Here is a 14,908-nt window from a genome sequence, read left to right on the forward strand (position 1 = left end):
CTGAGCCTTGGACCAAACGACGTCGTTTGGCAAGGCTGTTTAAAAAAAAAAAAAAAAAGAGACGCGCAAGGCACATCAAAGCTTCTGCCTCCTGGGACTTTCGTCGAGCAGTTGGCGTGCATACAAGGGGGCTTCCAGCAGCTGTCCAAGGGGGCTTTCATGGAGTGCCTTGCCAACTTTTCAGCCTTCCAAGGGGTCGTCCGACCCTATTGTCCCAACGTGCGTCCGCCCCTAGTCGATAATAATTAGCAATGACTTAAGTCTTGTTCAATTTAGACAAATGTCACATGTGACTAATTCTGAGAAATACATTAGGCCATCTCCATCTCCAACCTATGAGGCTAAATCTAAAATATCTAAAATTTTAGCCCAATTTCTCTCTCAAATTCAAAAAAAAAAGTAAGGGGCTAAAATTTGGGAAAACCCAAACGTCTAAATACCAGCCCAGCTATTGCCTCAACTGGAAACCTTTTTGGTGGAGTCCACTTAAGGCTGACGCAGCCCATGTGCAAGGAAGAATCAATAGGGCGCCATGTGTCGCTTACTGGTGTCGCAACACTTTTTATTTATTTTAAAATTCCAACAATAACCCAAATCAACGATCCATATTAAATCAAAGCTATTTTAACGGTAAAAAAAAGATCCAACGGTTGAAATTTAAATCCAACAGTTAAAGTAATATTTTTAATTAATCTAAATCATATCCAACTCCAAAACTCACTCCAAACTTTATAAATACCCACCTATTTCTCAAATAAAATTATATTTATGGAATTTGCAAATTGTTCAAAAAATTAAATTATGAAGTTATTTAAAAAGATTAAATGAATAAAGGTTATCTATGAAAAAAAAAATTAGACTTAAACTATTCTTAAACAATTTAATAAAGTTGTGGACTAAAAATTTAAGTATAGAAGGTTTGGGGAAAATACGGTTTGAGTCTGGGTAAAACCCTCTTATTTTTTTTTTGGTAAAAAAGGGGCCAAAGCCCAAACAACACAAAAAGAACTACAAAACACTCATCCTTGGACGAGCCAAACTTCTGGCATCAGCAGCAAGGAGCTCAACAACCACACCAGGAGCTGAATCCAAAATATGTAAACCCAAGGGAAGATCATGGCTCATAGCAGCCAAAGAATCAGCAGCAAAATTCTGCTCACGAAAAATGTGCTTGACAGAGCAACACCACTCCTTCTGAATCAGCAGATAGCAACAATTGGTAATGCTAAAAAGAGGATGAGTATGGCTGGGAGGATTCAATAGAAGATCCACAACAGACTTAGAGTCACATTCAACCTCCACAGTACGAAACCCATCTTCCCAAGCTAAATGGAGCCCCCAAAAAATAACCCTCTTATTTAACTACTGGAAAGACACTGTGTTTATATATAATTATACTTACTTTTTCCTCATAAAACATATTTGATATACAAAATATAGGATTACGTACAAGAAATTACATATGATTGACACGTAATATCTGTAGTAAGAATCTCGCTAATTTGGGCCTATAAATCCCAGAATCCGGTTGAGTACATTTGACTATTCACAATTTTTTTCTTTTCTGGAATCCATATATATATATATATATATATATACAGTCCCCTTCTATTGAGGGATCCCTCAAATAATTTTATTTGAGGGACGCCTTTTAGGGTACCCTACAATTTTTTTCCCAATGATCCAAACCATCTATTTTTTAGGTCTTCATTCATAGATCATCCTTACAAAAAATTAGACAAATCGGAAACCATTTCGACATCCAATTGTGTCTTACAAAATCAATGAACACGGTGCTTCAAAAAAATGCTAAAATTTCAATAACTTAATTGAGTGGTCAAATGATATCGGATTCAAGTGAGTTTTTGTAGAGATGATCTTTGAATGAGTATCTACAAAATAGAAGGTTTGGATTAGTGAAATATAATCCGGAGTGGGGCCTACAAGGGGTGTCCCTCAAATAAGCTTATTTGAGGGATCCCTCAATGGAAGCTCTCTGTATATATATATATATATGATAATTGATACGTAATAGCTGTCTAAGAATCTTTCAAAATTTCATCGTATTTTTCAAATAAATGTGTTAAATATTATAAGGCAAACAAATCATATAATTTAGTTTTATTCAAACAAACCAGAAAACAAATCACCGATTTAAAAAAAAAAAAAAAAAAAAAAAAACCAGAAAACAAACAAATCATACTGGACCGGACTGGAGTGAAATGTGGTTGGGCTGCACACTTGAGGTGAGCCCATTTTTGTGGGCCATAGTTGAACTGAGCCTACTGAGGTTGACCCAAACCCAACATGAACTCAAAGTCAAAGAGTTGACCCAGAAACGAAGCAAACCCATCTCCTCCACCATGTCATTGTCATGTCCCTACAAATTTTTCACTTTGATTTTATTGAGAATTACTTTCTGTAGCTAAGGTGTTGTTATGTTCATTCACTTGAAGACATTTGAGGCTGTAAATGGTATGCAGTTTCCTTCTTGGGGGGTTTGGATCCAATTGATATATTAAAGATAAACACTCCTTTTAGTTTAGTTTGACAATCAGTTATGGTGTGGCAATCATATTGGCTTTTACTTTGATTCATGAAGTCATATCAACCAAATTATTAGGCATGCTTCACATTTTATTGGGGCAACTTTGTTGTCTTTTTAGTGTCAACTATGATACTTGCACACAACTACATATTTTCTAATTGAAATTTTTTACTGTGTTTCAACTGATGCATCGCTTTGATGCATGCTTAACAACAAGTTTGTTCCTGAAATGGTTAAGAGCAGTTATCGTTACACTTGACGTTTTTCATTCTCCTAAAATATTGTTTGTATAAAAGAACTCGCAATTCAAGTTGTATAAATTTATAACTATTGTGATGAATTAAACCCTTAAATCTGCCACTAATTGTGATTGAATCCTTACATGATACGTTGATAGAGAATTTAAATACGTTTTGTTCACCAAATAGTCTTTCAATGATTCAAAGGGGCAAAATGTGATAAAGATTTACGAGCGAAGGATGTAGTCAATTCTTGTTGAAAGAGATTCAATATGGTGGCTCGTGAAGTCATAACTAGCCAAGGTATGCGTTGTCACTTGGAGAGGGGCCTAACTGGTTTCTTCCTTATTCACACATTTTTGCTATAAGAAAAACAAAAAGATCAAAAAAAGAAAGAAAGGATGATATTTTATGTGAAAAATACGTGTATAATATGTTACGTTTAAAGAGTTAATTTAATTTTTTATCTATATTTTATTGAAAAATATTTCAGATTCAACTCATATAAATCCTTAATAGGAGTGGTAAGTGTGTTGAAAGTCAAAAACTATTTTTGTAAATATCTCATCGTTTGTGAAAACAAAATAAATTGCACTTTTTTGATTGTGTGTGTTTAACAATTTTCAAATTTGAAAACACAAAACTAAAAATTAAAATCCCAACAAAACACAAGGATGAAATTACCTTTTAAGCCCATAATTAATTACTGCACAGATAAGATCATAATGGGCACAACACAACCCAAGGCATCATGCAAAGTGGGTGCAATGTTCGGTGATCAGAGCGCAGCCCCTTTTCTTCTCCTTGAAAAAAAAAGAAAAAAGAAAAAGAAAAAAAAATCAACAAAGTGACAAGTCATAGCTCACCAAGCCAAGCCCACAACGAGGAGGAAGGAAGAAGAACGAAACCGTCGGTGAGCGTATCAGTGTCCTAATAGGAAAACTGAAAATACAAGGGGAGTGTACAGTGTACACTGTGTGTCAATGATCGAGTAAAAAAGGAGACGACTTGTTAAGCGGTGTGTCTTCAAGTGTCGTGCATGCATTTTATGCATCTGTTGCTTTGCATGCACTCTCTCTCTCTCTCTCTCTCTCTCTCTCTCTCTCTCTCCCCCATTCTCTCTCTCTCCCCTTCTCTCTCTTACCCTCTTTCTTATACAAAATACACGCTTTCTTTCTTGGTCTTACCCACAGAGCCCAAAACCCCCCACCCCAACTCGCCGTTACGACTTACGTTTGTGAAACGGTAAAAACCCACTGAGTTTGACTCGTTTCTTCTTCCGCAGCTCACTCTATTCTGCTCAGTATTTGAATGACTAGTCGTTTTCAAGATTTGGGTTTTGCAGATTTGGACAAAAAAAGGTTGGATTTTTAATTTCTTTTGCGGTTTTTTTTGTTTTTTGTTTAGTGATTTGCCAATCTCAAATGTTGTGCATGATTGTGCTGAATGCTGTGTTTGCTGTTTAAATTTCTGGGTTTTAGTCAAAAGGGGTTTAGGGATTTGAGTTTGATTGCTCTGTTTGTTTGATTTAAGGGTTTGCAGGGGTTGAATTTGGGATAATGGGGTCCAAGATTTGCATGAATGTTTTGTGTGGAACGACTAATACGCACGAATGGAAGAAAGGTTGGCCTTTACGATCTGGTGGATTTGCCCATCTATGCTTCAAGTGCGGGTAATTTTTGTCCTCTTTTAGAATTTGGCTTACCAAGTTTTAATTTTTCAGCTGTTGTGTGGTTGATACGGTGGTGGAAGGGCGTTGTGGGATTATGGGTTTTACTTGTTCACGTGGGATTTTATGTGTATTGTGGGTTCAGAGGAGGCAGCCATTTTATGTTGTGATTTTTATTTATGTTGCGATTTTATTGTTGTTGAATTTTGGCTAATTGCGTTTATTTATGAGCTTTTTCTATTTTTAGCGTGGGCCATGAAGGAATTAGCAACATTGTCGATAATCAACTTATTTGATGCAAAGGAGAAATACAGGAATTAGAGAATTGCCGAATTACTTATGACCATAGAGCATTTTGAGAATGATCAATAAACCGTGCTGAAATTTTGTTATCTATGTAGTTTGACCAATTTATATCTCCCATATACCCAAGTTTCTGAATATCCATAATGAAACCAGCCAAGTAATTGGGGCTGAAAGTACATCAGCCAGCCTTTTGAGAGCCTAACTGTGGCATATTCATCTTAATGTAGGGGTGCTTATGATTCATATCAAGTACTTTTGTTTCAGATGTTACAGTATTATTCATTTTATAATATCTACAATTAGCTTCTATATCTTTTTTTGTGGTTTCAAAGTTTGATGGGAATGATTGACTGCAATCTCTTTGAACTGTATATTAATCTTTCGGAAGTCACTTGATATCAGATGTAAATATGGGGAAAAGAATTAGCCTTATTTGATCTGTTTGTTTTCTCCCATACTAATAGCTGAGCAATTTAGAATCTCATTGTCTATATGATATACTTTTATGTTTTGTTGTATGTTGAATTTTTATATGTATGCATGATAATTCAACTTCTGTATGTGTACCCATGCTAGTGGAAATGTGTACCTACTCTGCCTTGTGTTTCATGCTTTGGATAATGAGTTTCATTTGTGATCTCTTGTCTAAGGAATGCTGCACTTCTACTTTATGTTGTAAACATGTCATCTCTAATGCTGGTGTTCATTTGTTCACACACACACACACACAACATCTTATCTATTTCCCTGATGGTTTCTAATATATTTTATGCTGGACCATGGCACTGCATGTACTCCAGAGCTGCATATGAGAAATTAGTTTTCTGTGATAAATTCCATGCGGGGGAAAGTGGTTGGAGGGACTGCAGTTTGTGCCGCAAGGTTAGCTTGCCGTTTGGTCATCTTAGAAAAAACAACTATTCAATCTCTCTCTCTCTCTCTCTCTCTCACCCCCTCCCTCACTCTATCTGACCTACTTTTAAAATCTGTTCAATTTTGTGCAGCCTCTCCACTGTGGATGCATAGTCTCGAAGTCATTGTATGAGTGCCTGGACTATGGGGGTGTAGGGTGTATTAGCTGTGCAAAGAGTTCTCAACCTCGTGTGGTATGAACAAATTCAGGATTTTGGTTATTATATTCCCATTTTAAAGTCACTATCTTGATCTCCAGTGAATGATGCATTTGCATTAAACTCTCTCTTTCGCTTCCATTGTTGATAGTTAACTTCAGTCATAAGAACATAAATTTATGCATCTATGAAGTTAAAGAAAACAAATAAACTAGTTATATATATCATAGTTGTACTCTCTGTTGATTCATAGCATTGATTCTTCTGTTTTCATCTGCTCAACGGCAAACCTATGCAAATAGATGGCAATCCAAAATATTGTGCAATGCTCATTGTCTCCCATTAGTAATTTTAGATACTCTATTGCTATTTAACGAATATATAAGAAATTGGTCTTTATCCGTCACAATATATATATATATCTCTCTCTCTCCCCCTCTCTCTCTCTCTCTTGCTCATGCACATGCACATGCACATGCACAGATGACCTATAGGATTTTCATGGATTCTTATTTTCTTATGTGCAGATCCAGAATGATGATGTTCTGAATGGATTTGGTGGATTGAAAATTAGTAACTATAGTGATCGGCAATCTACTGTTGTTCAGAATGGAGCATTTAGTAATACTGTTGATGAAGGAAAACTTTTGCAATTGTGCAAAATCATGGAGGCAAATGAATCCAACCTTTTGCCTCAACCTCAGAGAGGTGACATAAATGTATCCCTTGTGCAAAAGAAACAAGAAGAAGTGATAAATCATAAGGGGGAAGTTGGCTTGGGATTTTCAAGTACCACTCAGCCATCTATTGGATCATTGACATTTTCCAAATCAGACAATGGTAGAACAATGATAGAAGATATGAATAAATCATCCTCTCAGCCGTCTTTGAGTATGACTTTGGGATCCCCATCTGCAACTCCAAGTTTTGTACAACCCTTTCCTGGGGGGCTTGTGGATGGAAGAGAACAGAGCAAGACACCTTCTTCCTTTCAACAGGGGCATGGAAGAGAACAGGGCACGACACCTTCCTTCCAGCAGGGGCTTGTCGATGGAAGAGAACAGAGCAAGACATCTTCTTCCTTCCAACAAGGGCTTCTCGATGGAAGAGAACAGAGCAAGACATCTTCTTCCTTCCAACAAGGGCTTGTGGATGGGAGAGAACAGAGCAAGACACCTTCTTCCTTCCAACAAGGGCTTGTGGATGGAAGAGAACAGAGCAAGACACCTTCTTCCTTCCAACAGGGGCAAAAATCTAGGCCTATTTTGCCCAAGCCCTTGAAACCTGGTGTCGCTATGAGTTCAGAGACAAATAAAGGTGGATTTCCTAATGTGCGTGTTGCAAGGCCACCTGCTGAAGGGCGGGGGAAGAATCAGTTACTTCCTCGATACTGGCCGAGGATTACTGATCAAGAGCTGCAGAAATTATCTGGAGAGTATCCTTGATTAATTCAGAATTTCTGTTTGAAATTCACATATTTTTTAAACACTTCTTACTTGGTAAATGTATGGTTAAAGCTTTTGATTATATGTCAGTTTGAATGCAGTGTTTGCCTTAATTATGTTTTTAAGTTTGAATTCTACTATTGTGCCACTGTTTGAGAAGGTGTTGAGTGCTAGTGATGCAGGTCGAATTGGTCGTCTGGTTCTCCCAAAAGCATGTGCTGAGGTAAAAATTAACAAGTTAACGATATTATGTTATTTACAACTTTGGGAAGGACGGGTGGGGAAAATTATTTTTCATTCCTTTCCTTATCTGTCCTTTATGTATCCTTTCCCCCTTGGCACATCTGTATGAACTGGAGTTGAATGCAGGCGTATTTTCCTCCTATTTCTCAATCAGAAGGCCTTCCTATAAAGATTCAAGATGTGAAGGGGAATGAATGGCTGTTTCAGTTCAGATTTTGGCCAAATAATAATAGCAGGATGTATGTTTTAGAAGGTGTAACACCTTGCATACAGTCTATGCAATTGCAAGCGGGTGATACTGGTATGCTTCTATATTCTGGGTAGAGAGATCAAAAAAGTCCAAACATTTTTCACTGTTCCAGATAATCTCTCAGCTTTCTCATTCCCCACAAAGAAAAAGAAAAGAAGAAAAAAAAAAACTCCCAGCACAAATCTGAATTTTGATCTGATTTCATTTATTGCAGTGACATTCAGTCGGATAGATCCTGGAGGCAGACTTGTAATGGGATTTCGGAAGGCATCCAAATCGCTAGATATGCAGGTCAAGTTTCATAGTTGCATATTCCATCTAATCTGCATCATCTTACTGCATTTTTGTTTTTTGTTTTTTTGTTCTGATGGAACCTGACATTTATATACAAATGTTAAATACTTAGGACCCCCAAACATCTATCCTTCCCAACGGCAGCACTCCTGGGGAAACTTCCTGTCCTAGTGTTGTTGAGAATCCAGCAACTGGAAGTGGTCACCCCGGCCTTTTCCAAACAAATACAGGAAGCAAGGATCCTCACCTACATGCTTTATCAGAACATTTGCATTTGACTGATGGGGATATGAGCTTGCATAAAAATGATTATCATGGTCACAGAACAAGTGAGGATTTGCTGCAGCAGCCAGTGTCGAATTCTGACAAGAAGAGGGCCCGAAATATTGGGCCAAAAAGCAAGAGGTTGCTCATGCATAGTGAAGATGTTCTGGAGCTGAGGCTGACATGGGAAGAAGCACAGGACTTGCTTCGTCCACCCCCGAGTGTCAAACCAAGCATTGTCACTATTGAAGATCATGAATTTGAGGAGTATGATGTAAGTATGTTATAGTGAGTGCCCCTCTTGTTATCTGAAATCATGTATGCTAATGATGCTTAGACAGATTCAACCTTTTAAATGTTCAAATTCCATTAGGTTCTTTGGTTAGTTATTTGATCAATGTTGTTTATTTCTTCTAGGAGCCCCCAGTTTTTGGGAAGAGATCTCTATTCACTGCCTCATCATCTGAGTAAGTATTTGTGAGATATACTATGTTCTGTTACTTTATCATATTGAGAAAGAGGATTGTATTTCTGCCCAGCCACCTGAAAGAGCATATTCGAACCTCTTGAATCCATTATTAAACCTTGTAATGTAGCCATCGAACTTGTTGGCACATGAACACATGCCTTATAGGGTAGGCAGTATACTGTACATTGAGGACTAATTGTTTTGCGTGCAATGTGAAAAACACCTCTGTTGCTGAATATCTGGCACTATATTTCAGGAGACAGGAACAATGGGCTCAATGCGATGATTGCTCCAAGTGGCGGAGGTTGCCTGCCGATGTTCTTCTCCCTCCAAAGTGGACATGTTCAGAAAATTCTTGGGATACAAGCAGGTGCAACTTTTTTCTTTTTTCTTATGTACATGAGATGTAAGATTGATTGTGGTTCTTTTGTATCCTGACAGGCGCTCATGTTCTGCACCAGAGGAGATGAGCCAGAAGGATTTCGATAGTCTTCTAAGAGCAAGCAAAGGTATAATTCAAACCTACGTCTTTTTTCTACAGCCCTATGTTAAAGAGGTGTTCCTTGAATAACAAAGTAGCATTTTACTATTTTGAAATCTTTTTCTTATTATATTTATAATACATTTATCGAACATATGCATGTGTTGTGTCCGAAAACATCCGTCACAGCAAGCACTGATACAGATCTAGCTTTTACTTGGATTTGTAAAAGGCCCGAGTCGTTGCTATAAGAATTGTTGAAATGGACATCTCATGTTTTTACATGCTCGCTTAGTGTTGTGCATATTTTTGGGTTGCTTGCATTGTTATCTGCTCAGGGGATGAAGTTTCTCTGAACAGAAGAAGTTTGTTGCCTGCGATAGAAACCTCAATAACTGACTGGATTGTTTGGTGTCTCTGTTCACTAAGTTGTAAAAAAACAAAATTGTCTGTAACATCAATGAATTTATTACTCTGATTTTTTGGCTGTCTTTAAAATTTTCCCAGATTTAAAGAAGCGAAGAATCATAGAGAACTGTACGGAAACCCAAGTACACGAACCTTCTGGTTTGGATGCCCTGGCTAGTGCTGCCATTCTGGGAGATAATGTGGTTGACTCAGGTGAGCAATCAGTTGGAGCCACCACCAGACATCCACGTCACCGCCCAGGCTGCACTTGCATAGTATGCATTCAACCACCAAGTGGGAAGGGCAAGCACAAGCCAACATGCACATGCAATGTGTGCTTGACAGTTAGACGGCGCTTCAAAACCCTCATGATGCGCAAGAAGAAACGCCAATCAGAACGTGAAGCAGAGAATGCTCAGAAGGATAATAACAACCACAAGGATGAGTCAGAAATAAATGGCACATCAACAGAGGTTGGGTTGCATATGAATCATTCATCGGAGAATGGAGGCTGCCAGAGCAGAATTGAAGCTGATGTGGCTGAAAGTTCCACCGCTGGACAAATTGATCTGAATTGTGAACCCAACCCGTATGTGCAGGCTTCAGGATTGACCTTGTTGAGGCTTGCTGACGCTGTCTCCCAACCATTAAACAACTACAGGAAGGAAAGTTGCCTCGCAAACATGATGTGCGAGCCACAGGCAGGTATTGGTTCCTCTTTACTTACACAAGCTACTGATGAGAGTGAAAGACGCCTGTCAAATGAAGGCTGCCTTTCAGCTGTTGCGGCGTGGGACTGTGAGGGTAGAGGTGATGCAGACTGAAACAATCCGGCTGTTGCCCTGGTTCTTTGTTTTTTTGGTTGTCAAAGTATAACTTTATTTTGTTTTTACTTTTAATGGGCAGTGTTATACATCTCTACCAGTTCCATAGAGTCAATGAATGCCTTTACCTCCAAGTCAAAACAGACGAATCCATGGTGTTTATAAACTACCGTCTGCTCGGTGCATGATCGCCTTCCTAGTCTTGCAATTGGAACGCCAATAATTTTTTAATACAAACGATAGTTTAAAGTATATTAAACTATTCTAATTTACGAAAGAGCAAACTCCGACGTTAGGAAGGCACCCTGTCAATATCATGTTAATGTTACTGGCTTAACCCATGTATGCAATGCTAATAAATTTTTGATTAACTCAACTTGCATCCGGGAAGATTGAAGAATCTCAAATCGAACTTAATCTAAATTCCACATGATAAAATAAAGGTTTATTTATTGTTTCACTCATTGAAATGGACGCTCGGTCTCACTTTATTCTCTTAAACTGAAATTTTCTCACTTAACCACCTGAATCTTTAAAAATTGATGAAAATTTCTCACTTTACCACTTTTGTCCATTTCCATCCACAAAACCGTTAAGTATGCTGATGTGGCATGGGCATTCTAGTAATTTTAGCTCCTTATCTTCTCTCTTCTCTGTCCCTCTGCCCTTCTATTCTCTCCCATCCCGAACCCAACCTCCATCGCACCCCATCCCCTCCCTCCTCTTCTTTCTTATATATGTCTCTCTCTGACTCTGACTCTCAATATCTTTGCCAAGAAAGAAGATGGGGAGTGGCTGTTGAGGAGTTTTATTTATTTATTATGATTTAAATTTTGAGTGATGGTGGTTTGGGTGTGTTGAGTAATTCCATGGAGGGTTAGTTTGGGGTGGGCATTGGGTTTGGCAAGGAGAGGGGAGAGAAGAGAGAGGCAGAGAGAAGAGAGATGAGGGAGGAGGGGAGTGGGGTGAAATGGAGGTTGGGTCCAGGAGGGGAGAAAAGAGAGAATAGATGGAGAGAGAGAAGAGAGAGAAAAGATAAGGAGCTAAAAATACTAGAATGTCCATGCCACGTCAGCACATTTAATGGTTTTGTGGATGAAAATGGACCGAAGTGGTAAAGTGGGAAAATTTCAGCAATTTTTTGAGATTTAGCGGGTTAAGTGAGAAAATTTCAGTTTAAGAGGATAAAGTGAGACTGAGCGTCCGTTTTGAAGAGGTGAAACACTAAATAAGCCAAAAATAAAATATGGCATCTTGTTTATGCTGCTCCATCCTTGAACCCTAACAAAACCAAGATATCCAGTTAATAATCGCCATCCTTGTTTCATCCATAAACCTTAATGTGACTGGGTTTATGATAACATCCAATTATGGGTCCTAATCACCAAGCAAGAGTCAAGAGTCTAGACCCATGTTTTGACACCAGCAGACAATTTCATTACCTGCAGTCTGGCAGTATATAAAAGAATTTGTCCGGCCGAAGGTTTGTTTTATCCTTGGCCGGGTTGATCATATCCAAGTAATTCTACATGGCATTCTTTTCCAATTTTTCACCAATATTAGCAAACTTATAGGTTGCACTTATTAAATTGAGATTTTAAAGATGAATTAGGAGAGAAGCCAGATCATTAAGTATCAAACATAATTCCTGTTTATAATTAAGGAATATACCACACGACAAGGGTCAATGTATGATTGTATATTGTAATGTACCCAATTAGCTAGTCATGTCTCCTCTACTTGGTTGTTTTATAAATTTCAATTCGTGAACTACAAAAAGAATTTTAGTATGATGGTATATAATAAATACACGTATTATAATATGAATGAATTGATAATACTACGTGATCATATCACGGTTGAAAAATTTCTCGTGAACTAGAAAAGCCAATTGGCTTTTCTCATCCATCTTTCAAGGTTTATTAATTAGCTCAATTACATATCTGTCAGATAGATAGAGTTGAGGGGTACATAAGCAAATGCATTTGTTTAATGAATATCACAATCCTTAAGACCTGCCTTGTTTCAATATGGGAGAAAAGAATGATGTTTAATGTCTACGACCGGCCCTTTAACTTGTCTTTTTATTACCGTCTTTTGTTCTCAATACAACCTATTAATAAACCCTCTTTCTTCCTCCTTAATTTCAACATTAATTCCCTCTTAAAACACATCTAATTCCTGCCCCGCTTTCAACATCTTTCTCAAAATTTGTACGTAGCTAGCGATGGGGGACAAGGCAACATTGGCAAAGGCAAGAATGGAGCTTGAAGACATGTATCAAGGGATACCAGATGAGTCAGTCAACCTCACTTTCCAAGACTTTGCAGAGCTCCAACTAAACCGAATCGCATCATCCGAAAAGAAAAAACCAAACCCAATATTATTGGATCCCATTTCTAAGCTCAAATATACCACACAACCCTCCTCCCCCTCTCCTTTGACCAAACTCCCAAGCCTTGACTTCAACAGAGCCCTGCAGGCATCCAACATTAACCACAGCCACCACCATGTTGACCATGCAGGTCCATATGGAGGTCATGTCAATCATCATCTTGATCATCACCAGATGAACAGCCATCATGACCTCGGACATGATCATGGCATGCACCATGGCCATGCATCTCGAGGGAGTCATGGCCATAACCATGATCAAGGTCATGGTCATGATGGCCATGTCATAAATAATCATCATATGAATAGTCCAACTGGCCCGACATGTCATGCCGGCGGCGGATTGAGGCATGGGTTGGAGACTAGCATGGGGGCTTATGATCATGATGTGAGTGGTATAAGCATGGCTTCCGGCGTGTATAACCGGCAGCAAGACAGAGGAGGACGGAGGAGGCCTGGAATTCCCCACTCGAATATCTGCACTCTTTGCAGCACCTACATCTATATTTTCCGCCACCGTTGCTTGGTACGTATTATTTGAACAAATCTACTAATATCTGATACATTGTTAATATGTGATCAGATACCAAATATCATCCCAACAATATTTATGCATCAAATATTGTAAATTGGTAGGGAAAACTAAAATAGATCATTTTGATATTTTTCATTTAATATTATTATGCGTGGAAAAGATGGATGAGAGATGATAGTAATTAATTTTGTGTGCAGGTTTGTGGAAGAGTGTATTGTAGACAATGTGTGATGTTAGGGATGGGAGAAATGACAGAAGGTAGAAAATGCGTTGAATGTTTAGGGAGGCGATTCAGTCAAAGGTATGCTGATCAAGTTAAACTCCGATTAATTTTCCTATATCATACAATTGTTAGACTTTTTGACTCAAGCCAACAATAATATACCCATCATATGACTAAATGTTGAATGATTATATTTTCTGATTATGCTAATTACGTACATTATTATGGTTGGTTGTCAATAGACGGATTATTTGTCGGCTAATCAAGTCATTTAGTGTGGTGAATATCACTCTGTTACTCAAGAACACCGATAACAATTATTATGTTCAAGTAATGTTGAACATATCAACTTTCGCATAAGGTGATGAATTATAATGAGAAGAAAACAAATTTGCAATCCTCCTAACATTTACTTGTTACATACTAGTAGCAATGGCCATTGATAAAAACTATATTAATCACAAACCAGCTACCCATCCAAAAAAAAAAAAAAAAAAACGAACAAAGAAATGATAAAATAAATAAATAAAGGCCGGCAATTAGGGTCACCCTACACGTAAATTATCTAATGGGGGCCGACCAAAGATTGTAACATAAATTTGCCTTGCCGTCCCTTTGTTGGTATAGCGGCCAAATACAAGAACAACCTCCACAACACAAGAAACAACAAAGACGTTTTGGTTTTGGACACCCCAATCTTTCATTTCATTGTTTATTTTATAAAAATAATGTTAATTTTGTGTATGTTATTGTCCCCCATAGGTACATACAAAGAGCAGGAAAGGTTGGATGTTTTTCAAGGTATCCCCTCATTGTGAAGCAAGCTGAGCTGAAATGGGCTGAGAAAGGGCCAAGAAGGAGCGGCGGCAACAACGGGGCCTATGGCGGGAGCACGATGATGTCACCGAGATCACGAAGTCCCATGGCCCCGGTGACTCCACGGACCCCAAACACAGCGCATAATACAAGCAGTAGCCCAAATTCTTTTGTCATGAATAGTTCATCCTATTCTCCTTATTCACCAACTCACCGTCACCACCTCCCTTTTTAGAGTCTCTCTCTCTCTTTGGGTTTCTTATGTTACTCAACTTATTTCCCAAACAATTTTTCCGATGTTTTATCTTGGATTTTGCTTAATTAATTTATTGTGGATCTTAGTTTTGTATAACAACTTATAGAAATGATATATATTTCATGGATGATGATGGTATTTAGGAAAAGCCCTAGACCCAGCAGGGTGGGAAAA

At 38.2% G+C, this 14,908-nt stretch overlaps 2 protein-coding genes across 4 annotated transcripts; both read left to right on the forward strand.

Annotated features, from left to right (window-relative positions):
* On the forward strand, positions 3,395-10,750 carry LOC18775518 (B3 domain-containing protein Os07g0679700). Of its 3 annotated transcripts, XM_020566249.1 has the most exons (14): positions 3,395-3,805; positions 4,073-4,148; positions 4,321-4,459; positions 5,563-5,644; positions 5,767-5,868; positions 6,360-7,267; positions 7,404-7,500; positions 7,647-7,821; positions 7,985-8,061; positions 8,177-8,602; positions 8,746-8,795; positions 9,054-9,167; positions 9,239-9,306; positions 9,786-10,750. In XM_020566249.1, exons 3-14 carry the CDS (start codon positions 4,347-4,349, stop codon positions 10,508-10,510), a joined length of 2,937 nt encoding a protein of 978 aa, XP_020421838.1. In that variant the 5' UTR covers positions 3,395-3,805; positions 4,073-4,148; positions 4,321-4,346; the 3' UTR covers positions 10,511-10,750. The 3 variants fall into 3 exon arrangements, with proteins under 3 accessions (XP_020421838.1, XP_020421836.1, XP_020421837.1); XM_020566247.1 differs by having other exon boundaries at positions 3,395-4,148; XM_020566248.1 differs by having other exon boundaries at positions 3,395-4,148; positions 4,330-4,459.
* On the forward strand, positions 12,641-14,874 carry LOC18772159. Its single transcript, XM_007208579.2, has 3 exons — positions 12,641-13,430; positions 13,637-13,740; positions 14,425-14,874. The coding sequence occupies exons 1-3, from the start codon at positions 12,738-12,740 to the stop codon at positions 14,711-14,713; spliced, it is 1,086 nt and encodes a 361-aa protein (XP_007208641.1). The 5' UTR covers positions 12,641-12,737; the 3' UTR covers positions 14,714-14,874.

This window comes from Prunus persica, chromosome G6 (assembly GCF_000346465.2).
Source record: "Prunus persica cultivar Lovell chromosome G6, Prunus_persica_NCBIv2, whole genome shotgun sequence".
In the NCBI taxonomy this organism is placed as follows: domain Eukaryota; kingdom Viridiplantae; phylum Streptophyta; class Magnoliopsida; order Rosales; family Rosaceae; genus Prunus; species Prunus persica.

Excerpts from the sequence above, each read along its gene's own strand:
- LOC18775518 (XM_020566247.1), top strand. The coding sequence starts at position 4,347 with ATGGGGTCCAAGATTTGCATGAATGTTTTGTGTGGAACGACTAATACG. Across the intron at positions 7,268-7,403 it reads CTGCAGAAATTATCTGGAGA|TTTGAATTCTACTATTGTGC; the intron begins GTATCCTTGATT and ends TATGTTTTTAAG. Across the intron at positions 7,501-7,646 it reads TCCCAAAAGCATGTGCTGAG|GCGTATTTTCCTCCTATTTC; the intron begins GTAAAAATTAAC and ends AGTTGAATGCAG.
- LOC18772159 (XM_007208579.2), top strand. The coding sequence starts at position 12,738 with ATGGGGGACAAGGCAACATTGGCAAAGGCAAGAATGGAGCTTGAAGAC. Across the intron at positions 13,431-13,636 it reads TTTTCCGCCACCGTTGCTTG|GTTTGTGGAAGAGTGTATTG; the intron begins GTACGTATTATT and ends TTTTGTGTGCAG. Across the intron at positions 13,741-14,424 it reads GGGAGGCGATTCAGTCAAAG|GTACATACAAAGAGCAGGAA; the intron begins GTATGCTGATCA and ends TGTCCCCCATAG.